General features: G+C 42.6%; 1 protein-coding gene across 1 annotated transcript in view; it reads right to left on the bottom strand.

The window, feature by feature from the left end:
- The window catches only part of LOC146977016 (netrin receptor UNC5D-like), a 184858-nt gene that overhangs the window by 66317 nt on the left and 91867 nt on the right, over positions 1–26674 (bottom strand). The window contains exon 2 of the mRNA XM_085792877.1: positions 9856–10062. Within this exon, the coding sequence (XP_085649003.1) occupies positions 9856–10062 (207 nt within the window). The remainder of the gene's footprint in view (positions 1–9855; positions 10063–26674) is intronic.

Genomic DNA, 26674 nt, shown 5'->3' with positions numbered 1-26674 from the left:
TTTTTTCTCTCTCTCTCTCTGCCACACACACCACATCGAACAGATTGAGAAACGCAGCACGATCCGGAGCGCCTAGTGCCAGCTTCTTCCTCTCGTGCTTTTGGCAACATCATCGGCTGAAACTATAATGGATATTTCCTTCTTTCCCCGTTTCGACATTTCTTTTCCTCGCCTGCCACTCCGTCACCTGCGAGGCACATCTGAGAAAAACAACACAACACAACACAAGGCTGAAATATAAAACTCCCCCGGCCGAGTTAGCTGCTGCCGCCGGACAGACACGGTCTCTGTCCTCTCTCCCCCCCCCTGGGTCAAACAACGTTAGGGCATGTGTTGTTGAGTCTGTCTGCATTTAATTCACAGCTTACTGCTTTAATAGCTACAGCCCCCTGCTCGCTGCTGGACCCAGGGGCCATTCTACCACCTGAGTCAGACTATAATAGCTTTGCACTGAGATACAGCTGTTCAACCGCCTCCAACAGATGAAGCTGGATAGACAGCCAGAAGTGTTTTCGACTGGGTGCAAAGATGTTCATTTTCTCAACATGTAGCATGTCGGCCCGCACCTCTTGCCGGCGCGGCGCGGTAACATAGACACAGTAAGTGACAGATGCTGTTTAGAAACACTCACTAAATCCCTGGTCAGGTTCTGAGAAATCCCTCTGAATCCCCCCCACACCTGTGAATACTAAAGCGTGCCCGAGCAGCAAAGCCGCACATCAACATGCAGGGCGGAGAAACCTCCTAGCAGTTTCAACCAAAGCGCACAACATTATAATACAAGTTGAGCTCAGATATATTTTGTTTGTGTGAGTGCTAAGAGGAAAAAAGGAAAAAAGAAAAGAAAGAATGGCTACTGGCAACGGAGAGACTGACAAGATGAGAATGAAAAAAAAAACCAGGAGCGAGGAAGAAAAACATGTTACTCTCTAATCATGTAGCATGTGCGCCAAGAGCCAGGCATCTGTTCAAGAGAAGTTGTCATTTTATCCAATAAAAAGAAAGTGTCAAGTAAAATCAGTGTGCAAACAAGATGACTGGTGTTTTTTTCCACTATGCTACTCAACTCAACTCAACTGAACTCACTTTGTGGAGCAGGTTACTGTGTTTCCAGCAGACTGTCACTCTGCTGTCGTCTTTAAAGGGCATTTCCAGTCATAATCAATGTTAACCTCAGATATCAGGTCACCTACTGTATGATGAGTTCATTTTGTACCATCCATACTCCCAACTGCAGCGTATGGACGTTTATTTTTGTTCATGAATCTATCGTTCCGGCTCCGGACTAATCTTAAAATTGTTCCGTGGTCGCAAGTAACGTCCTTTTGACCATCATTTAAATTTTAAAATTCGCTTTACAATTAAATTAGATCAACAAAAAAAACAATAGATTCTTGAACAAAAACAAATATAAACGTCCAAACGCTGGATGGTATGAAATGAACTGATCATAGGTGACCTGATATCTGAGGTAAACATTGATTACGACTAGAAAATGCCCTTTAACATCACACAAAACACAGGAACTTTGACCGTGCCGTGGTTTCACCAGCTGTGATAATAAAAGTATAATATAATACAGTAAGAGGAATGAAACAGGCTGTATAGTGAAGCAGAGTACTGGCTGTACACCAGGTCCCTGTCTGACAGTCTGCAGGGTTTTCATGTCACCTTCTGGTATCACCTCACCTCGGCTCAGTTGGAAGCTCAATTGAGGTGATAACAAAAAAAAAAGGAAAGCAAAGGAAGCAGGTGTCAGGTGCTACCCACAGCTTTTGTCTGATACTGTAGCTAGGGTTGCCACCCGTCCCTTAAAATACGGAATCGTTCCGTGTTTTGAAATAAAATAGTGCGTCCCGTTTTGAATCAATACGGGACGGGCTTTGTCCCGTAGAGTTGTCATGAATGCTGCATCACTTCGCACGTGTTCTGTAAAGATCCAGCATTTGTCAGAACTACAACAAAGCAGAGATCTCTCTGTAGGACACTTTCTATCCATCGCTCTTTCACCGTTATTGACGCTCTCTCTCTCTCTCACACACACACACACACACAGAGCGAAGGGCGCATGCATGACATCAGTGCGCGGTAAAAGCGAACTCATAGGTCCGAACGCGGACCCCCCGCGCCCCCCTCCCTCGTCGGACAATCGGACCACCCGCCACAGTCTCCTTGCTTTATGTATCCATAGATGTAAACACGTCCTCGTGTTGTCTTTTGTTGTTGTTGTTGTTTTTTAAATCCGCTGCTGCTCTGTGCACCCGGACGCAGCACAGCAGCAGATCGTAAGTGAGGGTGATGTCCTGCACCCCCGGCTTAAAAAAAAAATCCTAGAGGAAACACTGCTCTGCCTATGACTATACTAAATAAATGTGCCTATTCAAAATCACTGTGCTAATATTTCAGTGTGCACTCATCTGTCTATTTTCCAGGTTAAAGCAAACTGATGTGGCATAGTTTTTCCCCTCCAAAAAAAAAAAGATTATTTAGAGCATTGGTTCCCAACCTTGGGTCCGGGCCCCCCTCAGGGGGACGTCAGAGATGTCAGGGGGTCCACAGAGCTTTGTCTGTTCTGAGGTTGTGAGGTTATCAAAATTAGATTTGTGCATATTGATATTTTAAAATTCCAATAACACATCCAATTGGATAATCAAAACCATCAAAATCAATAGGAACAAAAGCCTACATACAACCTACCTGCTTATAGGGACGTGATAACAATTATGACACAACAAAGGAAAACTGACATAAAGACAAAATAAGGATGGCACAAAATAGAATAAAAAGGCTTGTCTTTGACAAAAGCAAGGGGGGGGGGGGGGCTTTGAGGAAAAAAGGTTGGGAACCACTGATTAAGAGGAATGCACACCAGAAAGAGTATCTGAAGAATTTAAATAAGAGAAGTGTTTTTTTTGTAAATGACTAATCGTCAACCAAAAATTAATTGTTAGATTTGTCAAAAAATTAATCGCTAGACTAATCGACTAATCGACTAATCGAAAAAATAGTCGATAGATTAATCGGGAGAAAAATAATCATTTGGGACAGCCCTATTTTATATTATTATTATTACATAAACAAAAGCAAACTAACTCAGTGGGTGCTGTTTATTCGTCTGACCTGCTGTTGCTGGTAGCCTATGCCGCTGGTCTTGAACTGGTCTGAACATTAGCACAGTGTTATTTCTGATCATTTTGTGCAGATGCATTTTTATTTGATTTGCATACGTTTCAAACCATGGTAAATCACTGTTAATAATAGGCTTTAAACTTCCTGAACTTAAACCACCCAGTCCTCCCATTAAGCTGGCCAGCTCTCTGACTATTGAGGTCAGACACACCTGGATTAATCAGTTTGTCCAATAATACATACAGGAAATAAAGGAACTTGTTTAAATGTTCAGGAAGTAGTGGAGCTGTGCATAAAGCCTATTAGGCTGTTGTGAGGAATCATTACATGTGTAACATGTGACAGCCTCTTCAATCAATCAATCAATCAATCAATTTGTTTATTTCGGGCATGTCAATTTAAATCATCATCATCACACTTCATCATCAAATAATACAATACATGGCCGAAAGGGAAAAGCGGGAGAAGCAAAAGCTTATCTAGTCCCGCCCCCATTACCCACAGAATAAGAATATTTGTCATACATACATATCTTTTTGCTTTTTTTTTCTTCTTTTCTTATTATTATATATATATATATATATACATACATACATACATATATATATATATATACATACATACACACATACTACATTTTGATGTAACATTTTTTTACTTATGACATTTTGACATAACATGTTACGGTAGTAGATAGTATACAGATCATAACATAATTTTTTTTTTTTTTTACATTTAATGTAACATACTTTTACTTATGACATTTGACATGACATGTTGGCAGCAGGCAGTATACAGACTGCACATAGGCTATAGGCATTAATATGTATTACTATTATATTTAAGTGGGATATTGCAACTTTATGTTTTGGATCAAACAAGTAGGCTAGCCCGTCCTGGCCTTAGCTACGTCAAGTGATAACCTCAATGAGGTGCACTGTACCTGCCCCCATTCCAGTTTAAAATATGTGTTAATACAAGAAATTGAACGTGTACAAAATACATAGGCCTACATGAAAAGTGTGGCGTTTTGACCCGTGCCCCCCCCCGCCCGACATTTGGTCGAGTGTCCCTTATTTTCACAACTCAAAGGTGGCAACCCTAACTGTAGCACCTGCACTGTTCAGTAGAGAAGGGCTTTAAGAGTCTACGGTTAAGTAAATGGGTTCAAGAGGCCTGCTTTGAGCTGTAATTTGATCTATTTATTGTATAGCAATTCTTTTTTATAATATGAGTGAAATATACTCTGTATAATGTGGAGATGTGATGATTGTGGAGCTTGTCGTGCAACACAAATATCTGTGCAAATGAAAAATAAAGCTTATCTTATCTTATCTAAATATTAACATGGTAACATATTGACATGCTGATGATTAGAATGCGTTTCCCATGCTATCTACGTAGCATGTTAGCTTGCTAGATACCGTATAGCACAGCGAGTTCAGCTTTGCAGGTCTGTGGTCAAAAACCAAACTATTTGACAAATTCAAACTTCGACCCAGATGAAAATCAGAGCTTGATCAAAAGGCATCGCAAATCAAATCATCAAGAGTGGGGAGAAAAAAAATGAATGAATGTGTTTACCGAGTTTCATGGTAATAGCTGTTATACACTTCAATCAAAAACCAAAAATGTCAGTGACCTCATTGTGGTGCTTTAGATGAAAGGCCCCAAATCATAAGAATTCACCACATGCATTAAATATGTATGTCTGCTCAACTTTGAACCAGCTCATCCAACAAAAGTGGAGACAATTTTAAAATCTGACCAGCTGGTGGCGCTATAGGTGAAACACCATGGGGACTGTGAATGTCTGGACAATATTTCAATATTTCTCAGAGCCAAACTGCTCGTGTGACAGTGAATAAATGGATGTTGTGTTGAGATGTGAAACTGCATGGGCCTCTGACAAGTTTTTTTTTTACCTACAGCAATAATTATATATTAGTCAGGTTTTAGAAAAGACACATCACACAGTGTTCATATAATTTTTTACACATTAGTTAAGTTTTAACACAATGTCACTAAAATCTGTTGGAGAGTTTTTGTGTTATTCTTGTTTCAAAAAGCTCTAAAACAGTACATAAAAAAACATGATTAAAAAAAAATAAAATAAATAAAAACAGCAAATGATGCTACTGGCTATCATATTTTCCATTATAGTTTTCCAAAGCCATTACAATTTGCGTGAACAAAAACAAACACAAAGACATAATGGACTAACATCCGCAAGCAAAAGCCATCAACATGCTGATTTAGTGTTAGATTGAAAGGAGGCTGGATGTGGAATCTCAAAATTACACCACGCTTGGAGGAACATCTCCACCGTGTGAAAATGGTGTGTTAAGCAATGATGATTTCAACATTTGAAGTTATTTACCACTTTCAGAGGGAGGCTGCTGGAGCGTGCCGTGCACAGAGACACACACACAAATCCAAGTCAAGTGTGGGCTGTAAAACCACGGCCAGGTCCAGTGTTCTTAAAAAATCGACTGCTATTGGCTTCATTTGGGGACATTTTGTTCACCACTTCTTTATTTTTCATCATGTGTGTGAGTGTGTGTGGCTGTAACAGTCTCTAGATATTTGATATCATGTCAGAGAATCCTCCTCTTCACACTTATTTTGTGCTTTTATCTTCTTGTTTGCCAAAACCCTGAACTGCTCCATTCGTTTTCACTTTGCTCCCTCCTGTGTCTGATTATGAGACTTTATTTACACTCAGATGACACGGACAAGAAAAATACTGAAGCCTCATGAGGACTCTTCACCACAGAGCAAAACTGGAGGGTTGTGTTACAAGTATGAAGCAAAAGCCATGACTGAAAGATAACTGGTTCTCCTATCTGCAGACACATTTAATAAATGGATCCTCCTATTCAAATCGATATTGGTTTGAATATTTGCCTTTTACAGTCTCCTGTGCATGTGTGAAGCTGTGACCTCGTTGTATGAACACACAAAACATGGCTGACGTGGCAAAGTGTATTAACATAACTCACACAGTTTAAATAATTTGCAGCATCAGTTCTCTGAATAATTGGTGAAATATATTGATATCAATATTGAATCAAACATCAGATGGGGAATATCAATTTGGGAAATCATCAATCAATCACCATCCCCAGATAATGCATGTGTATTAATGTACTTTAGTCAAAACTATAGACATAGTAAGACATTGTATTCATTGTATCGTATCGTATCAACGCATTGTATCATATTGCATTGTATTGTATTATATCACATTGTATCGTATCATATCGCGCTCTGTCTTGTTGCATTGGATTGTATCATATCATATCACATTGTATCATATTTTATTGTATTGTATCATATCACATTGTATCGTATCATATCGTATCTATATCGTATGTCATATTAGGAATCATGAACATTAATTATAAAAACTCATTAACACTCAAAAATGTCCTGGTATCCACTTTCAGCCACATTACACTGTGTTATAATCCATAAATCGCATGCACCTCTAATGCTAAACAAAAGGACTCACAGTAGAGTGTCCCCAGTTTGCCTATAAATATGGACTAAAGGCTCCATATCACTGTCTATGACACTGCTCCATTAGGTTTTGTTAAGTGAGAGCCACTGCCTGTGAAAACATAAAGCTCTTTATATATTTTTGCTAAAATTACTAAAGAGGAGGAAAAAAAAAAAAGTTGTATTCAGCTGAAAGTGAAATTAGCTGTGTGGACCGGAGCTGCCCTGACATCGCTCTCAGCTGGATGGAAACACAGCGAGCCGCTGGGCCGAGGTAGTAATGGGATATATGGGATGGATTGCGGTCATTCCAAACGCGGTAGATTAAACCTGCAATAACTGATGTTTCGGCCACTTTGGGGGCGGCGGAAACAAGCTCAGCACAACAACACTGATATATATTTCCACCTTTTTAAGTTGATTTAGTAAACAGTTGCCTTCTCTCCATTCAGTCTGTGTCGTGCCTCATGGTCCTTCCCTGTGAATGCAAATCCAATATCCACTCACTTTCAGCTCTTTTAGCTTTCTGTGTTGACTCCTGAGAGGACAATCTGGCTCTTTAGCTGCTAAAGGCTCCACTACAATATGATCACCAGCTAATTGCTAACTTGTTTTGTCTGTCTGTCGTTCAGTGTTCGGCATTTGAGTACTGTTTTTTCCCCCTTTGTTTTCTAAAAACCAGAGAAAACAACACGATGAGACCAGTGACAGCTGAACCTGAATAGTGAAGTCACAATCTGGAAAACTAAAACAAGCTCCTTCAAACAGCTGAGAGGAAATCTATATAATCCTGTTATCGATTAGAGAAATATTTGTCACAGCTCCTTTAAATCTAACACAATATTTAAAGGTTAAAAGACTTGTTTCTAATATGGGATGATGCAGATAGTATTGCCAGGAAGATGAAGCCACGAGTTCATGGAGGCAGCGTCGAACAGATGCTGAATAAACAGCACGACTGTTTTTTTTTCTGCCTTCATTAAATCTAAACTTTGCTTGTCTGTCTGTAACACTGTCATCTCCCCTTTGAGATCTGGTGGTATAGCAACAGTGTGAAGTGTTGACAGACAGGAAACAGGCCTCAGAATAGCACACACAGAACTTCCACGATGACTCAAATATGAAATTGTTGAAGTACGTTCATGCAAATTCTTCTTTCTTGCATGGGGGAAAAACAACTAATGTGACTAATGTGTCCTGATGTTGCAGGCTTCAGTCTTTCTCAATCTGCTCTTGTATCTATTTCTATATTATTTGTGAGGGGCATGGTTACAACGGAGACCAATAAAACAGTCCTATCTTGTCTCATCCTCCATCGGCCTGGAGTCAGGAGGACACGTCCTGACACAGGTCAGCCTGCTGCTTTATGAGAGTCCAGCACAGGTGGGGTTTTAAAGGTGCTCTGCTTTTTATTCTCTCACCCTGTCTGTGCCTCTGCTTCCTCTCATCGGTCCCAACGGAGGCTGATATGAATGGTGATAAGAGCCAGATGGGAGCAGAGCTATGACTCCAGAGCGGAGACAGTAAAATGTTAGCGCTCCATTGTTAACTCTTGGAGGGAGATATTGACGAGGAGGGGGTGTGCTGTTAAGTAGAAGCATCAGGAGTGAGATGATACTGAGGAAGCCTTCATCCTGACACCTTTCAGAAAAGTTATAATTCAAAAAAAAAAAAAAAAGATGGCGGTCATCAGAAGTTAAGTGCAGACTTGAGGCCACAGAGTTTAGACTCTCACCCATCCAGGTCATGGTTACCCGAGAAAAGGTCTGAATCAAGGACTGGGCTGTCGACACTTGAGGGCTTTTCACCTCTCATCCTATCGGCTTCTTCAGTTCTGAATGACTGGGAGTCGCAGGTATTTGACCTGCTGGGTCAGGGCAGGTCACTTGGTTTGTCAGTAGTGCTGGCTGCAGGTTATATGTATACATACAAGGTTTTCAATAAGAGGGCCCCACAATAAACCAGCGGGTCCTATAAAGGTAAATATCTGTGACTGACTGAGTGATAGAGTTGAGTGGGTGGTATATTTACACCTTTGATTGGTTTGTCAGCTGTGTAGTGGAGTTTCTATTTGATTGGTTGTCTTTCAAAATGATTTAACAGGAACAAGCAGTGTAGCCACATGTTGTCACTATATTTCATGGGTTTTTAGAAAACCTCTGTTCTGTTTTTTCCCCAAAAAGCAATTTGTGACAAATCTGACTACTTTTTTTTTTGCACAAATCTTTCCAACATAAAAGTAAATATGTCTGAAATAGGTAATAGTCGGGCGGTCAAGTGGTGAGAGCACATCTGCCCCCAGAAACAGCAAATCATTAGGTTTAATCTTGTCCAAGGGGATCTTTGCTATATATTGTCTCTACACTGTCAAAAAATAACTTAAAAAACATGTTTGAAATCACAGCCCAGTCTTTGTCTTGTAACTCGTGTGTGATTACTTTTTTTAAAATGACATTGACACTGGTTATCATGGAGCCTTAATGAGCCACGTTTCAGTCACTGTTTCATACTAACATGTAAATGAGAGCAGCTTTAACTGGGGCTCAGCTGAATGAATGAAAACACTGCGTGTGTGAGCACAGAGAGGAGTCAAACAGGTGAAGCCAGCAGCAGACAGGCCCGTATGACACGGTCCACACATTTACCAGGTTTTGACCTAGTCTTTTTAATTACAGTGTCATAATTATGGAGGGAGAAAAGTCTTTGTACTGCTGCTATTCAATTTGCTGTGAACTATTGAGATATTAAAACTCCATTGTGGGATGATGCAATAAAAAAGCGGGAGCTTTAGACAAAGGAAAGGAAAAATGTCAGTGGTTTGAATGGATTCATATTGAAGTTAAACAACAACAACGGCGTTTCTGCAAGTTGCATCAGGGGAAAAAAAAGACACTCTTTTAGAGTTCAAAGTCAAATCCTAAAATTGAACAAGTTGGTGCCTTTCATGGTCTAACAGTTGTCATTTCAGTTTAGATCAAATGTGACACACAGTATGCGCTCAAGAAGTGAGGCAAAAATATATTTGCAGGGTTGGACACAGCCCTGGGCTTTGTCATAAAGCCCCATTTGGAAAGTTCATTCTGGAGACTTCGTCTCTTGCTAACACAGATATGAACGCTACGCTCATAACTTAAAGTGACAGGAGATTCACTTAAACAGGAGGGGGATCCATGTTTAAGTTGCAGGGTGTATATGTTTGTATAGACGATGTGTGTTTTGCTGTACCTGTCCCCAGGTCGGTGTGCTCCTGGGACATGTGCTGGCTCTGGTGGACCCACTCCCCGTTGCACTTGAAGAAGATCTGGAGAGCGGGCCGAGCCTGACACCGGAGCTTGATGGGGTTGCTCTTGACGATGTAGGCGTCGACGGGCTCCTCCAGGAAGTGGGGCAGCGTCCCGGACTGGCCATGCTGCAGGGCTTCACCTCGGGCACCTGGGAAATCACACAGGGTTAAAGAATTAAAGAGAGAAACAAGATATCTACTTGGCAGCGTTGTCTTCAAAACAACAAAACCAGCTCTCTCTCTCTCTCTCTCTCTCTCTCTCTGTCTCGCCCCAGCTTCCTCCACCACCATCACTCACTCCCCCCACACCTCCCTGCAAACACACCCGACCGGTAGCCATTACTCCTTCCAGAGACGTCTCCCTCAAACAAATGGTTTCCGGAGCTCTGTGTGAGAAATAACACAACAACAACAACAACAACAACAGAGCACCGGCCCGTCCCCACAGTCCATCCTCTGTCATGACCATTTGTAGAACTTCTCCACATTTGCGTCAGTGTTTAAATATTTTAAATATTCACAGATGTAACACAGCGCTACAGGGGATATTTTGCAGGAAACTAGGCTGCAAGACCTGCAAAATATATTTACAATAATAATACATTTCATGTTTCTTCAGAAATTATTTATGTCATAAGTGCTTTTGTTTGCTACAAAGGATGAGGAGGTGTTCAGGTCCTGTAGGAATTGGGAGACGTTGAGTTATCTCAGCGCTAATATGAAAAATCCTGGTTTTATGAAGTGGTGCAGCAGTGGGACGACAGCTGAAATATGCAGCTGTTGTCTGAGCTCCTCTCATAGTAATAACTGTACATACTTTAAGATGAGCAGCGTGTAACAACAATGTATGATGGTTAGGGCTGCAACTAACAACTATTTTGATAGTCGATTAATCCATTGATTACTGAACAGTTAATCAACTAATTGGATTATGAAGTGCAGAATTACTCAATGGCTATTATTTAAACAACTGTGGATACTGTCAGGTTCTGTCCCCCCTCTTTTAAATATGAAAGGATGCTGAAAATCATAGACATGTCTGTTCTGATGATACAAGTCGTGGTCCTGTAATGTGTTTTTCACTTCTATGATACACATTCTACATCTTGGAGGCAACGTCCTTCCACATACGGTGCTACGGCGTCGCGTCAAAAGATGCTACATCTAAACAGCCCCCCATGCACACAAATACACACACTATTGCGCAACTCCGAGCAGAGATTGGAAGGAGCTACGTTTAGTTCAGCTCCACAGTGTGAGAAACACGGGCAATGACGCTACCAACTAATTATCGACTACTGAATTCCTTGCCGACTAACTTTGTTATTGATTTTTGTCAACTACGTTGTTTAACCATTGCACCCCTAATGACGGTTTTGTCCAACATGTTGACAGGTTCTGTCTCCCTGAATAAAAGCAGTAGAAATTAGAGGAGTAAACACTTCACTGGACGTTAACAAGAAAAAGGCACACGAGTGTTGATCAACAGAGAAAATGATTCAAGCTGCAGAATCACAGACAGCAGCATTTATCAGGTATTACTCCCTGTCCTCCTCTGACAGTCCGGGGTGTATTCCGGACGTTTTGCTACTTCTGGAGCCCCCGCAAGTGTAATTACACTCTGACTAATCCCCTGGTTTGCTGGAACCTCTTTCATGCAAGTGTGAAGGGTTTAGTGAGGCAAACTGTCCTGCACCCCGCCCCTTCCCCATCTCAACTCCCCACTGCACACTGCACGCTTTCTCCACAGCGATGGCTGTACCTGAAAACCCCATCAGGATTAGAGAACCCACTCTCCTCTTTCTCTCTCTCCCTCTCTCCAGCTAATCTAATCCTCCTACCATTCCTGCCGGATGTCTCCTGATTGAGGCGAATAGATAAAAGACTCTGTGATTCTCTGGCTGTGAAAATCACAGCACTTGCTCGGTGTTTCGTCTCTCTCCCCTCCGTGCGACGCATTCGCATTCTCTTCCTCGTTCCTGGAACTGAGGCTGCTGAACAAAGAGACATGCTTTTAATTTCAAAATGACTAGCCCCAGGCAAGCTTTTCTTGTACAGAGTGCTCCAATTTGTTTTGCACGCGGAGCATTGACATGGCATGTTTGTGTCTGGATAGATGCAAAAACATGAGACGTGAGTGTGCATTCAGACAATGATAGATGGGAACATGAATACACAAACACACAGCTGCTGTCGAACAAAGCCACAGCCTTCCATGTAATGACTCATTTGTTTATAGGTCAGGTATTATATTAGCGACTATTTAATGACGCTGCAACTAATACCTCGAGTATCAACAGCAGCAGCAGCAGCAGGAGGAGGAGGAAGGTAGTAAAAGCGTCACAGGCTTTAGCTCAGAGTTAGATGTCTCTTCACTTTCCATGCTTTATTTAGCAGGTGGATAGGATTGCAGCAGACAGATTAGGAGAGACACTGGAAAGGGAACTCTGGTGTGATTTAACCTCAGGCTGGTGGTGGGACATGCGACTCAAGGGGGAAACACAAGCACTTAACCGTCTGTGGGAGCTGCATCGCGTCGACTTTGCCCCTGAAATTGCTGAATATAGATCACAAAGTGCAGCGACTATAAGCCCCCACACCCCAACACACACACACACACACACACACCGACTCCCTCCGGCTCTGCACCTTGTGGTCGGCACACACATGGCAATGAGATAACTCCTGCTGTTATCATGTGAGATGTAGCTCAGACGAAGTGGCTGCAGATCGTAGCGCCGTGGGGGGGGCGATGGTGTCAACGGCGGTGGCGGTGGGGGGTTGCTGGTATTCTGTTTGCCATTCCAGCATCCTACACGCATTTACATCTCGGAGCAAGGCCAGCATGTGCAACAACGGCTGTTATTGCTTCATCTGCATGTTCCCTCGGACGACGTGCACATGCAGGACCCGGTTATAATCTCTGCTCAATTTGCTGAGCAGCCGTCAGTCAGGAACCCGCTGCGCCCGGCGCTTCACAGTTTTCACACTGATCTACAACCGGCGCTGCGGCCCGGCAATAACACATAAGGGGGTGCAGGAACATCTAGCCCAGTCTGAGAGCCAAACAAGATATCAATGCCAGAGGCCTGAGTGATGGCTCTATCAGACACTCTCTCTCCCTCTCCTCTGTCTGCTTCCCTGTCTGTCTCACACACAAACAAACTTTTGTCCTGGAATCACACCCTGTGTGTGTGTAGGGTTGCAAAGGGGCGGAAAATTTCCAGTAAATTTCCGGTAAATTACCAGAAACTTTAGATTTAGATTAGATAAACTTTATTGAAATTCGTCTTGCCCCCCCCCCAAGTTCCCTGTTAAGGGTCAACCTTCAATTTTGTAAATTTCGGATTTATTCCCGTTTATTCCCATATATTCCTGTTATTCCCATATATTCCCGTTATTCCCCATATATTCCAGTTTATTCCCATATGTTCCCATTAATTCCCATATATTCCCATTAATTCCCATATATTCCAGTTTATTCCCATATATTCCCATTAATTCCCATGGAAATTTTCCAACTTTGAAAATTCCCAGAATTTTGCAACCCTATGTATGTGTGTGTGTGTGTGGACACAGCCTCAGCTGTAAGGAAAGTCAGACGTTTTAATTTCCTCAAGTGCAGCGAATGCTCCATCTATTCACATTCAAATTTAAAAGCGATGGGTAAGTGCAGTCTCTTATGTCAGTTCAATGTATTCATAGCTTTTAGTGGGAATCTAAAAGAAATGAGGGGGAAAGAGCCCCCAGCTGACTGGACTAATTTAGTGATGCCTTTGGGTGCGAGCACGGGCTACTTCACACACACAGAGCAACCGTGACTGCTGCTCCAGCACGCTCGCAGTGATTTGCAGAGAGACTAAAGGGCCGGCGCTGTTGGCCAGATTCTACCTCCACGTTGGCAAAAATCACATCCTGGCAGAGACACCGCCACCCCGCCGCCACGCCGCCACCTCCAAACTCCGGCTGATCCGAGAGAGGACGACTTTCTCGACTCACAGATTGTAGGATCAAGGTCAGAAGCTACTGCGGGTCCTCGAACCACCTCCCCCTCCCACCTAAACAAACAGCCAGACCCAGTGTGACAGCAGTGTGCTCTCCTCCTGCTGCCTTTTGTTCTGTTTACAAGCAGCCAGAGCGGTTTGTACATCAGCCTGCATGTCTGCCCACCTGACAGCTCACACTGCAGATCAAGGCCAAGTGTCTTCTAACAACTCAGGCTTGGATCCAGGAGCGGGCGCTGAGAGGGCAACAAAAGATCATCCATCACTCAATCTCTCAATGTTTAACAATCTGCATGCACTCTCGTTTTATTTTGAAAGTCTTGACTGGAAGGTGTGCAAGATACTGCAAGTCCAGGCCATGATGCAGGTGTGCTGTCGACTCGCTACCTGCTGTTGGCAGACTGACTCTGACCCTCATTGTCCACCTGCTTTATGTAGCAGGTGTTGAATTACTGTATAGTAGAACTACATGGCTATTTAAACATAGCACCTATTAATAAAGAGATCTGGGGCCAGATTCACAAAACCTTCTTAAGAAAAAAAATAGTCTTCAGTGTCATTTTTTCTTAACTTCAGTCTTAATAAGAAAAAGGGAAGAAGTCATCTTCTCCAAAAAAAGTTCTTAGGTATTTTTTAGGTAAGTTCTCAAATTTGTTCTCAGTCTTAAAATTCCTATGGTGAATAGGTAAGCCTCTAATATCACCTTTTTCAACAAAGTTTAGACTAATAGTTTAAGTAAATACTATAATTTGTCATTAATTACACAAAGAGCCTGTTAAGCTCCCTTCTTCTTTACCTCGGACTTGAAGTCTGTCCACTTCTTCTTAATGCCTGGACCGTCCCTCAGGGTCTCTCCCACCGCTGACACAGCTTCAGCCACTTTGGCCCACCCTCTTGCATTTTCCGCTGTAATTCCCATATTATTAATTTTCTTTGTACATTAGTTTCATCAACCATAACATCAAGCTCCTGCCTTGAAAAGTTTCTGCATCTCTTTTTGTCCTTCTCCATGATTAGTGAGTGACTGACGGTTAAGATGCAAACTATATGTTGTTTGTTGGTGCATGCAATGAAATGCAGTGACGTATTTTAAGAGAATTGCACTCAAGAACTTTCCTAGGAACTTCTTAATTTTAGATCTTAAGACATTTCTTAAGATCTCTCTTAAGAACATATTGGTGAATCCCGCCCCAGATTGATTCACCTGAAAAGTAAATCCCATGCCAGGGTGAGTTTGCCCATGACGATCAGCAGCTTATCTTATCCTGCTCCAGATACTTTTCCCAGAAGCCCTGAATCTTTTTCAGTTTCTCCTCAGTCTTTCTCTAAATCAATACAGCTCCTTTAGCTACCAGCTAACTTAGCTAACTCTCTCAGTTGTTTGACGGTTTCATTTTCAGCGTCTAAAGTTTGATTGTTTACAGAGTTTGGCTCCGCCCCCTGATGCCCAGTCCTGCTCGGATCAAAGGAAAAATGCCGGTGGATCTCGCAGGACAACAGAGCGGTGCCGAGTCACTGGTGAAGAGACAGAGCGAGAGTTTCTCAGGTGCTATCCTTCAAAGTGAGCCGAGGTTGCTATTAATATTTAACTCTTATTCTCTCTTTTCGCTGTGAGCTCCATAAAGTTTTCATCCATCTGCTGATTCCGCTCGTCCAATATCAAAAAAAAAACAAGTGCCCTTGGTGCAGCTCCGCTCTGCTCAACCCACCACCTGATGTCTCAACACAAGCCTCAAATGACAAGCCTGCATGTGACGCATCCCACATCCTGCACACACACACACAGCACACACACACACACACACTGTGAACGGCTCCCATATGGCGAACACCTCCACTTCCTGGGATGCAGAATTGATTGCACGAGGATCCTACTTTGTTCAAGCAGCTGTTGCCTTCTGAACCTGGACCTTTTGCCTCTGCTGCACTTTACAGGAAGTCATTACAATACCTCTTTAACACACACACACACACATTATACACACACTTTGTTTGACATGGGCTGTTGAACACAAGTTCAAATCTGATGGCCTTTTGACAATTTGCACAAAACAATTAGTACCGGGTTAATATGGGTCATTGCTTGTGAAACAACTGCGGCTTGTGTCGCCTGTCTAACAGGGTTGTCAAGTCTCTGCAGGATTAGAATCAGCCGCCGCAGATTTTTAGGAAGATTTTAGGATGTGTCGCCTTTGTTTCTGTGTTTTTAATCACGTTCAGGGCTGAATATGTGGTGCAGAGGATTAGACTTCCTGTATCTGCTCATGTCTCTGCTGCTAGATACTGTACCTGCTGTTGACATAGTTGTGCACTAAAGCCTGACGTGGGTAAACAGGTCTGATCATTGCTATTGACACACTGAAAAGCAACACGACTTATAATGGAGATGAATAAAGCTGGGTCAACACAGCAGCAGCAGCAGCACCTCCACCTCCGTTCTACGCTTTGCTGGTTTTTTAATACAAGTTTACTCATTTGTGTCCCTTTTGTGTTGCCATATCCGAGTGCTCCCCATGAATGGCGTCCACTGAACTGGGCTGAATTCAAAACAGCCACTGTCACAATGGCACACAACCGATTTTTATTTCTGATTTCAAACCTCCGACAGGTGTGAGGCACCACTGACTGAATGACCGACCCTCTCAACTGGAGCTGCTGCATGCAAGTCACCAGGAAACAGAGAGGAGGCAGCGCTTTGTGTCTGTTTGCATGAAAGAAAAGGAGCAAAAAAACAGAGAGAGGAGGAGAAAATATGGCTTTAATAAAATGCAACATTGCCTTAATGTGTTACCCAATAATCAGTGGCTCCAAGCCCAAAACATTTTACTGCATATCTCATTTTCAGAATTATTCTCCCATAATAAGAAACTGGGCCATCCTTTAATATTGAGCAGAACTCCAGTTTTTAAATATTACCGACTAAAAGACGTCGTGGATTTTTATTTTATGGGGAAGATAAACATCTGAAAAAAGACTGGACAGTAGAAGAAAAGGACGTAGAAGTTATTCAACTGCTTTCATACACGAGACATTTGCTATTTTTAAAACAGAAGCAGCTGCTCAGCCATGAATTAACAAACAAATATACTAATTAATTCATCATTTTTTAATTAAAAGCCAGTGACATGATTATTTGTTAATTACTTCTCCACATTGACATTTCAGTAACAGGTTTGAGGAGCGAGGCGCAGGCTAGTTTTCAGTTTTATGGGGTTTTTTTCCTCGCCGCTTTGTGTCACTGCCTTTGTGTAAACAACAGCGACTCGGAGGCTAACGCGCCTGTGTAAATATATGAATAAATACAGCCTGGCATCGGTCAGCACTGTATTAATGATATACGCCCGGTGTGTGTGTGTGTGTGTGTGTGTGTGTGTGTGTGTGAGGTGGCGTCTCCTCCATAGACGGCGCTGACGCAGATCCACGCAGCAGATGGACGGTTGAGATGGAGGATAAGAGGTGAAGCTACAGCAGAGGAGGTGGGGGTGGAGGGAGACTGCTGAAGCAGATGATAGGTGGGTGTTGAAGATAGTGCGAGGCGCTGGGGGAGCATCTGCTCAGATCATCCAAGTGCACGGAAGACAACAAAAAATAAAAATGAATAGTTCCACATTTTCAGGAAATGTTCATTAACATGATGAAGTTACTTGTTTTTGGCTCCACGGCTGACGTTGGCCCACTGGTGGACCGCAACCCACACACACACAGACTAACTCACTCTCTCACTCATAGATAGCCACACATATGCAGCTCCTCTCTCCATCTGCAGAGATTTCTGAATGACAAGTTCGCCACGGGGGGAGGACAGACAGGCCTGGGTGGGATTTCTTGATCTCTCAAGTTACACAACAGCAAATGTGGCGACACGTGAAAAAAGCCTGACTGTCTTCAGTGTTTTTCAGACACTATAGCCGCGTTTCCACTACATAGTACCGGCTCGACTCGACTCGACTCGACTTGACTCGACTTGGCCTTTTTGTGTTTTCATTACATAAAAGTACCTGGAATCTGGTACCCAGTTCTACATTTTTAATACCTGCTCGGCCACGGTTCCAAAACGGGAGAAGTGGTACTAAAATGTGACGTGTAAACATTGCAGACCGCTGATTGGTCAGAGAGTCGTCACCAGCGGCCGTGGGTCATCAGATATCACCACATTTCAATAAATAAATGTTTTAAAATGAACAAACTATGGGGCGGTGCGTGGCGCAGTGGGTAGAGCGGCCGCCCCATGTAGAGGCTAAAGTCCTCGCCGCAGGCGTCCCCGGTTCGTATCCCGCGTCGGGCAGACCTTTCCTGCGTGTCATTCCCCCTCTCTCTGCCTCCCCATTTCCTGTCTATCTCTACTGTCATCACAATCAAATAAAGGCAAAAAGCCGAAAAATATATACTTTAAAATGAACAAACTATGCAAGTCTGGTCGCCTTTCCGCTGTTTTGCTACCCCTCCGCCTGGCCATGTGCATTTGTTTACAATGAAGCCAGCAAAAAATAAATACGGAGCGGTGGATAACGTTACATAACATATACGATTAGGACAACACAATTACTCAGAAATCCTGCTTAGTTTCCTTTTTATTTTGTTAAGCGCTGTCGACCGGCTACTCTAAAGGCGGTACTATCCTGTAATGGAAACGCTCTCTAGAATAGTACCTGGTAGGCTACCAGAGCCTAGTTGAGACGAGTTGAGTAGAGCCGGTACCACGTAGTGGAAACGCGGCTTATACTACCCGTGACTGAACCACATCAAAACACAGCAGCCTGCAGCTCCAACAGGTGATGAAGTGCCCAGGAACTGCTCAAGAAATCTGACCTCAGAGCAGCTACAATATTCCAAAATATTGGATTGAATCCGAAGTGGTGGTAACCAGGAAACAGCCAGGTTCTCTGCCTCCTTCCTGGTTCTTCCTCTCCTCCTCCTCCTCCTCCCTGTCCTGAGGCGAGTCTCTCGGAGAGACAGCGACTTGAGTTTGACTGCGGAGGAGCCCGGAGCTCCAAATCTACTTTAACTTGTAATTTCTTTGTAACGAGAGTCTCACACACACACGCGCACACAAGCGAGACATTTTCTACTGCCTCTTAAAAACAGCACGGCCTCGACAGAAAGAGATGCCAGAGCGCTTTGTTCAAATATTGATGCAAACCTCTCATCTGTCATCTCAGGACACAACACACACACAGACACACACACACACACACTTGTATAATGTGTGCGGCACAACTGAAGCACTGGCAGGCAAAGGCAGTTACACACACATGTCAAGTGTTGTCCAATCAAAACAAGACCAGACAAATGTTGACTCTTTGCTCTGATGAACTATTTCACACTCAGGCAGCCACATTGTCTGAGGTTGGGGGGTTCATTTCCTGTGTTGATTCAATGAATTTTTGCTTAAACGAAGCAGGAAAAATGTCAAAAAGAAAAAAAAAGTCGACTTCGTTTCACTTTATCAGCAATGCCCCGCTTCACACTCAAAGTTACACAAACATGCACACACGCACACGCATGCTCAGTGCGACCAAGCTCTTATCTGTTGGACAGCAGCTTCACTGAGGCAGTGGGGGGCTAGGAGCCTTGTTTAAAGACACCTGGATGGTGGAGAGGAGGAGGAGGGGAAAGCACAGCACTTCCCATCAAGATTTATCCTGTGTATCTAAGAGCAGGGATATTGTGTGTGTGTGTGTGTGTGTGTGTGTGTGTGTGTGTGTGTGTGTGGGCGTATGGCATCAGACTTGTGCTGCTTTAACATTAGTGAAATGGAAATGAAACCAGATTATCAAAGTGCAAAGCGCGAACAAAAGAGACAGGGTTGATGCCTGATTCTTTTTGCTCCGTCTTCTGAAAGGTTTTTTGGTTATTTTACATTTTAGGTGTATTAATAGTAATGCTACAACATTTTGTATAACATGCCTGCTAGCACATTTGACACTTTGACACATCTGGGAGAAAAGAGAGGATCTGAGGAGCTCGCTATGTCGATACGCTCGTCTGAGTTGCCTTAAACTTTTTACACTTTCCGGTCCTGGGTTTTGTCTCTCAGGCAAACGAACAGAGCTGTTCTCCTGGTGAAGGTTGTTGGGGGCAGATGCAGAGGAAGCTGAGGGGAAGACTGCAACCCTTCCTGCTCTTCTCCGCTTTTTATTCACTTATTATACTTGCAAAAATGTTGAATTAATGGAAAATAAAGCACAGTGGCCATTGCAAATATGTAAGTGATGCAGTGAAGATATTCTGTTATTCTGTCTCTTATTAAAGGTTAGATATTGTATGAGGTAGATGTCAATGTTGTTTTCAATTGTAAAGCATCTCAAGGTTCTGTATTAATACTGTGGAAATATGAAAACCACAGTCCACAGAGAAACACACACACAACCTGTATTCAGAAACTGAGCCTTAAAACAGGCTGACAGGACTTCCTGACTTTTGTGATGTCACAACAAAGCCCCTGACCCCGCCCACCAAGAGACCATTCAATTAAATCTCTCAGGATTTGGTTCCTCTCTTACATCTGCTACATTTTCATTTGACCACTCACACAACAATTGGCCAATCAGAGGAGAGTGTCAGAGTCTCCTCTCTTCCCATTGGCTCACAACACCTGTTGCTGCTAAAGCTCCAGAGAGAAGATAAAAGCTTCACTATGATGGAGATACATGGGGTTTTCTACTGAAGAAGTGTGAACTACACGACCTTTAACCTTTGAACAGAAACTGATACTGTATGTGTGATGGAAAATATTTAATTGCAGTTTCAGGACCTTTAATAGTTTTGTATTAGAAACTCTGGTGTGAATTTGCTGTTTTGTTTTCATCTTAATTCCTTGACATGTACAGTGTTTTTCTAAAAGCACCACAAGAAGAAAATATATCTTTATGTGCGAAAACAAACCACCAATTTTCTTTTTAAAGAAGATACAGAGTGCGTGTGAACATGTGCACAAACAAGCCGTGTACAGTGTGTGTCTGTGACTGCGCACCACCTACAAACACCCAGGTGGTGTGTGCGTCTTCATCGGTGTTGTGACAGCTCGCCAGCCTGGTTTTGGCAGGCGGGAGACACTGCTTCCCTCAGCTCTCCCAATAATCAAAGAGTAAACATGCTGAAGCAAAAGTGGGTTACCTGGATGTCAAACTGACAAAAACAGTCTCCCGTCTCTATCCCATCAGCCACCGCGAACTAAGTTTTGCTCATATACATTAATATTAGGAAGGAAACAAACTCATCTGAATAAACGCAGCAGACGTCTGAATGCGCCTTTCATATTCGGCGTGTCAGAGACTTTTTTCCTGCTCAAAAGAAATGAGGAGTGTAAACTAAAAAAAAATATGACAAATAAGCTTTAGCCTCGTGTACATCAGCACAGAGAGCAGGGATAATCCCCCCCAAATCCACTCAAACTTGTGACTCCACTTTTCAGAGACCGGGCATCGATGATGGACAGTAGCAATTTAAATCGAAATACAAATGTTGGTGTGTTACAGTAAAGTGACAGTTTGGAAACACAGTAAGAGAAAGATTGTGATTTATATGTCACCTGATCTCCTGTGTAGATTAAAGTAGAACAGTTTCAAACAAACCGTCACACTCACCCACTGTCCCTGCACTGTATTCATACCGGTTACTAGTGCACATTTAAATAAGATCACAAGGAGACAAAGAAAATATAAAACAGCCAATCATACTGTATGTGGATGGACATATGAAGTACACATCTGTCTACTTGAAATGGGTTGGGCCTATAGTCATTAGTTGTATAGTTCCCATCTTGGGATCACTAAAGTAGGCTTTATCTATCTATCTATCTATCTATCTATCTATCTATCTATCTATCTATCTATCTATCTATCTATCTATCTATCTGCACAAGGTTGTTATAAATGTACCCTATCACATCCTATTTTGCCCTTATTTCACTTGATAAAATGTAAATCACATCCTATTTTGCCCTTATTTCACTTTATAAAATGTAAATCAATCTATAACTTTTATATGATGATATTATTTCTGGATGTTTTCTTGATATTCTGTCTCTTTTTGTTAAAATAAACTTGCCATAAAATAAATATCTGTCCATTTCTTTGTGGGGGAGCAAACCTACAAAATCAGCAGGGGATCAAATACTTATTTTCCCCGCTGTATGTGAAAGCTAACAAGAACAAAATCAAACAGAAGCCCTAATAAGACCATAGAAACGCACATTAATGAACATACGTGGTTTCTATGGAGGACTGACTCACAGGAAGTTTTATCAGCCTTTATCAGTGTTTACTGTTCACTTCACTTTCCTTTAGTTGTTAACTCTTAGACAAACTCCACACTTCCTGCTGCTGCTGCGGAAACATGCAGCTGGCAAAAATATTGAGGCAACAACAGAACAACGTGATGTTTGTGACACTGAGGTTACTGCTGACAGAGAAACGGTCATCAAACATTCATCAACACAACAAGATCTTTTCTGCTTTTTGGTTGACAGAGGATCAGTTTTAAATATTGCAAAGAGAAGAAAAGCAGGAAGCAGCAGCGGCAGCAGCAGCAGCTTCTCAGGAAGGTAACCGGCTCCTCCACTGACCCCGCTGCTCAGAGCGGCTGCTCGTGATGGGAAGAAGCCAATTATTGAGAGATTTTATGTTATTCAAACAACACAAGCTTGTTGGGCTGCCAACAAAAATTCACTAATAAACCTCACTTCATGTTGCAACAGGAAACCATGAGTTCTACTCTGTCAATCAGGACCAAAGTTTGGAGGATTATAACTTTAAAAAACAAAACTATTGTGTGTCTAAGTACGTCCAACTTGCAGAAAACTCAAATGGCTCTTTTCCAGTACACACTTACAGCTCTACTCGGACTGACTCGACTCGACTCAGGTCAACTGAGTACTTCATAGTGCCTCCTCAACATGGGTCATCTTAGCACTGCTGCTACAGTCGCTCTCTTTTTTACAGTAGATCCTCTCGTCGTCCACCAAACACACTCGTCTGCACCTTGTCGACAGATAACAGTGTGGTTTTTACTCACAGCAGCTTTTTAACTCGAGTGAAAGAATGACAACAGTCATAGTACAGAGCAGTGGTCGCTGCTGATGATGTGTTGGATTCTTGTGCTCTTGATTCTTCCAGTGACGACACTCTGGCCAATCAGTGGCCGACAGTCGGTTGACGTCACATTTTAGCATCGGTTCGGCTCGCTTGAAACCTCGGCTGAGGTGTTACCAAAAAAAGTACCTAGTGGAAAAGCTGTTTAGTTGACTTAAGATGAGACTTTTTTATAACCAAATACAAACTCCTCATTGTCCCTTTAATATGGATGAATCTACGTTAACCACACTTGGGTCCATTTTCGATAAATATATCGTTTTGTCTTTATCATTATTTTGTTATTAAAATTTAGTGGTCGGCTCACCCAGCATTTCCTACTTTCGGTTTCGCGGACGGGATAACACCGCCGAATCGCCGTTTATAGTCAGAACTACTTTCATTCTTGACCAATGAAAACATTCTTGGCAAATTTTTTCGCTTTTGTCTGTCTTGAGCCGGTCCAAGAATTTCACCGTGTGCGTGGAGGCTCATGGGAAATGTAGTGTGAAAACACTTAGCTTGTTGGCCCTTTAAGTAGTTCTTGTGGAAAAGCGCTAGCCTCGTAAACCAGCCTCTCGCGGAAATGCATTTCATTTCATTTCTCGGGAGAGTCTGGCCTCATCCCCTCTCTAAGTGTTTGGGCTGGGCGGGAGCTGGGCGGGAGTAGTAGCAAAGACGGTTTAATATCTTTGGTAGTAGCGTTGACAGACAACCCCATTCAGCCAATCAGCAAGTTGGTGTAGTGACGGGGCGTTGCACCAGTCGGTCCCTGATTGGCCAACGTGCTGTGTCAATCACAGTGGGCGACACTGATTGGCTCGGCCTTCTGAGGGTTTCAGTCCAAACGCTTAGAATGGGGATGAGACCAGACTCTCCCTCGGAATGAAATGAAATGCACTTCCGCGAGAGGCTGGTTTACGAGCAGTGGTGTAGTCGAGGGGGTACGCCGGTATACGGCGTATACCTACTTATTTTTCAGTCAGGATTGCGTATACCCACTTCTAAATCCCCCCTGATGCGCACAAAGGGTTAACAGTCGGTCTCTGCTAGAAGTCCCGCCTCTAACCTGAATATCGATCTCCGATTGGCTCTGCCGTTTCTCGCTAACGTACATGTGATTGGCTGTCCCCGCTGTCACTCCGTCTGCTTGTAAAAGTTACCTGCTCGTTGGTCGGACGGGACAGGAGGTCACGGTGCTTGAATCTGCAACCGCGAATGTAAGTTGTCAACATGTTCGGCTTTTGTTCTGCCTGGGTCACGTTAGCTAGACGGATTTTAACATCAGTGGTGTCATTTACATGTGTTTCTGTCTGTCTGTCTGTCTGTCTGTTTGTTTGCATGCGTGCGCGTGTGTGTGTGTGTGTGTGTGCGTGCGTGTGTGCTCTGCCTGTGGGTCTGTGCTTGGTAATAAGGATGTCAAAGAAAAGGAAAATGGACATAAAACACTTCTCTATCAGTGAAAGTGTAAGTTACTTAAATGGTATCTAACTGTAGAGCCTCAACAATACAGATAATGAATAAAAGCCAATATTTAATGGCAAACACTTTTTTTTAAAAAAAAGTTATTTTTACTACTAGCTTATTTCCATGTAGGCCTATCCTTTGTGTGAAAGGGAGCAACTGTTTAAAAAACAAAAATAAATAACATTGGTCAGGAAAAGGCCTAGAAAAAAACCTCAGATTCCAGATGCTCGTGTAATTTTATACATTTTGGGGGAATAAATGACACATAAGTGTGTGAAAGTAAAATCCTTTTTTCCTCAGGCAATAACTGTAGGCCTACCACCAAGCTCTATTGTATCCCTAATGTATCTGTTCATATGTCATGCATCAACATATTTTTGTCAGGTGACAGACAGTAGAGAGGCTGGAGTAGATGGAGAAGGAGAGACCATAGGAGGTAGAGGAGGAGAGGCTAGAACAGATGAAGGAGGAGAGGCAGGAAGAGGTAGAGGAGAAGCTGGATGAGGTAGAGAAGGAGATGGAGGAGAGGCTGGAAATTCACAGGTGAGGTTAAATAACGATGAAAATTTAGAGTATACCCACTTCTCCAGGGACCACTACACCACTGTTTACGAGGCTAGAAAAGCGCCATAAAGCACATGTATTTGATGTCAAACTATTATCCATAACATCTAACCTGTTCTTCTAGAGGCCACTTGACTGTGTTTCACTGTTTCATCGTCTGCTGGGGGAGTGATATCTGATTGCACCAAGACTCTCGGATCACTTTCACCAATCCAGTCACCACAGAGTAATGACACAGGTACAGAGAGGCCTTATTGACAGGTTATATGCAGCACCATTATTACCTCATCTACCAGCGCGCTCGGCGTGGAGAGCGAGCCGCCGCTGACTGACAGTGATCGCAGACAAAAGAAGATAATTGCTTACTTACTCGTACCCATATAGCCTCTGATCCATTTTGTCTTTTCTGACAGAGGAGAGACAGCGACATAATTAAAGGCATTGTGTGGTGTATACAATCTCGGCTGCAATCACACTGGCAACCTGACAGCTCACTCTAATGTGAGTGTACTCTTGTGGAGTGGGCGGGGGTGTGGGGAGTGGGGGAGTCGATAAATAAGTAAAATCCTCTTTAAAAAAAAAAAAACCTTCTCTCACTCCTTTTCTCACATTTTCCCTCCTCCACGCCTTCTGCAGAACTTTAACATGACCACAAATGAAAGTGGGATTTTTATTATTGAATGGATTTATGAATAAATTACTGCTGTGCGGCCAGATGTGAGAAAAGGTTTAGAGCCCCCAACTTTATTTTAAAACAGTGCTGTTTTGTCATTTTATTATTAAATGTTTGGCAGGGGCAAAATGAGATTCAATAAAAAAGTTAATATCCTGCAAATGACTAAGCACACGGCTGCTGTATTAATATCATTAATCATCTGTCATTATGTACAAGGTTGATTATGAGGGTGATACACTTGAAGCTTTTTTTTTCTCCTCCCTCCTCTCAGCTGCATGTCACTGGTCTCTTTTTCTTTAGTTCAAACATTTTTAAAAGTCTTTACCCCACACTGCTGGCATTGGTGTTTGTTTATCAGCGATATAAGCGACCGATATGTTCCTTCAGATGATCAGAGTCTCATTGACCTCACTCTCATGTTGTAGCTGCATACGACAGGATCTCCCGCAGAGATCAGTGTTTTGTTTCTCAGTGTGCCGCTTTAAAAAATAGATGTCGTTGTGCTGGAGAGCTGGTGATTAAATGTAGCAATGTGTGTCTTCATATGTGATGAAGGCGGCGTTACGTTTCTTACTGCATGAAATATTTAACATCATTAAGCCGCGGTGGCTGCTGTGTTTTATTTAAGTTTCATAACTGATGCAGGATGTAAAGATGACACTAGGTTGACTTTATAAATTCAATTTCTGGCCTGATTTTTCAGTTAGCATACTACATTTCCATCTAATATGTATATGTAATACAGAAGCACTATTATTGGCATGCTAGCGTGATAGCCATAGTGCCAATAATATTGCATAATAGCATAATGATAATGGCATGCTTCATTGATTAACAATAAACAAGTGGAATAAGGATATTATAATACACCTATAATAACTATATATGAAGGGCTAATATAAGGACTGGAAGGTTTACAGGTAGAACATCTATCTACCTCTGCTTATTTAGTATCTTTATGAAATATGTCACGTGTTTC

Source organism: Trachurus japonicus, chromosome 12 (genome assembly GCF_045865225.1).
Source record: "Trachurus japonicus isolate A0001 chromosome 12, Traja_1.0".
In the NCBI taxonomy this organism is placed as follows: domain Eukaryota; kingdom Metazoa; phylum Chordata; class Actinopteri; order Carangiformes; family Carangidae; genus Trachurus; species Trachurus japonicus.
This window is presented reverse-complemented; position numbering and strand designations above follow the sequence as displayed.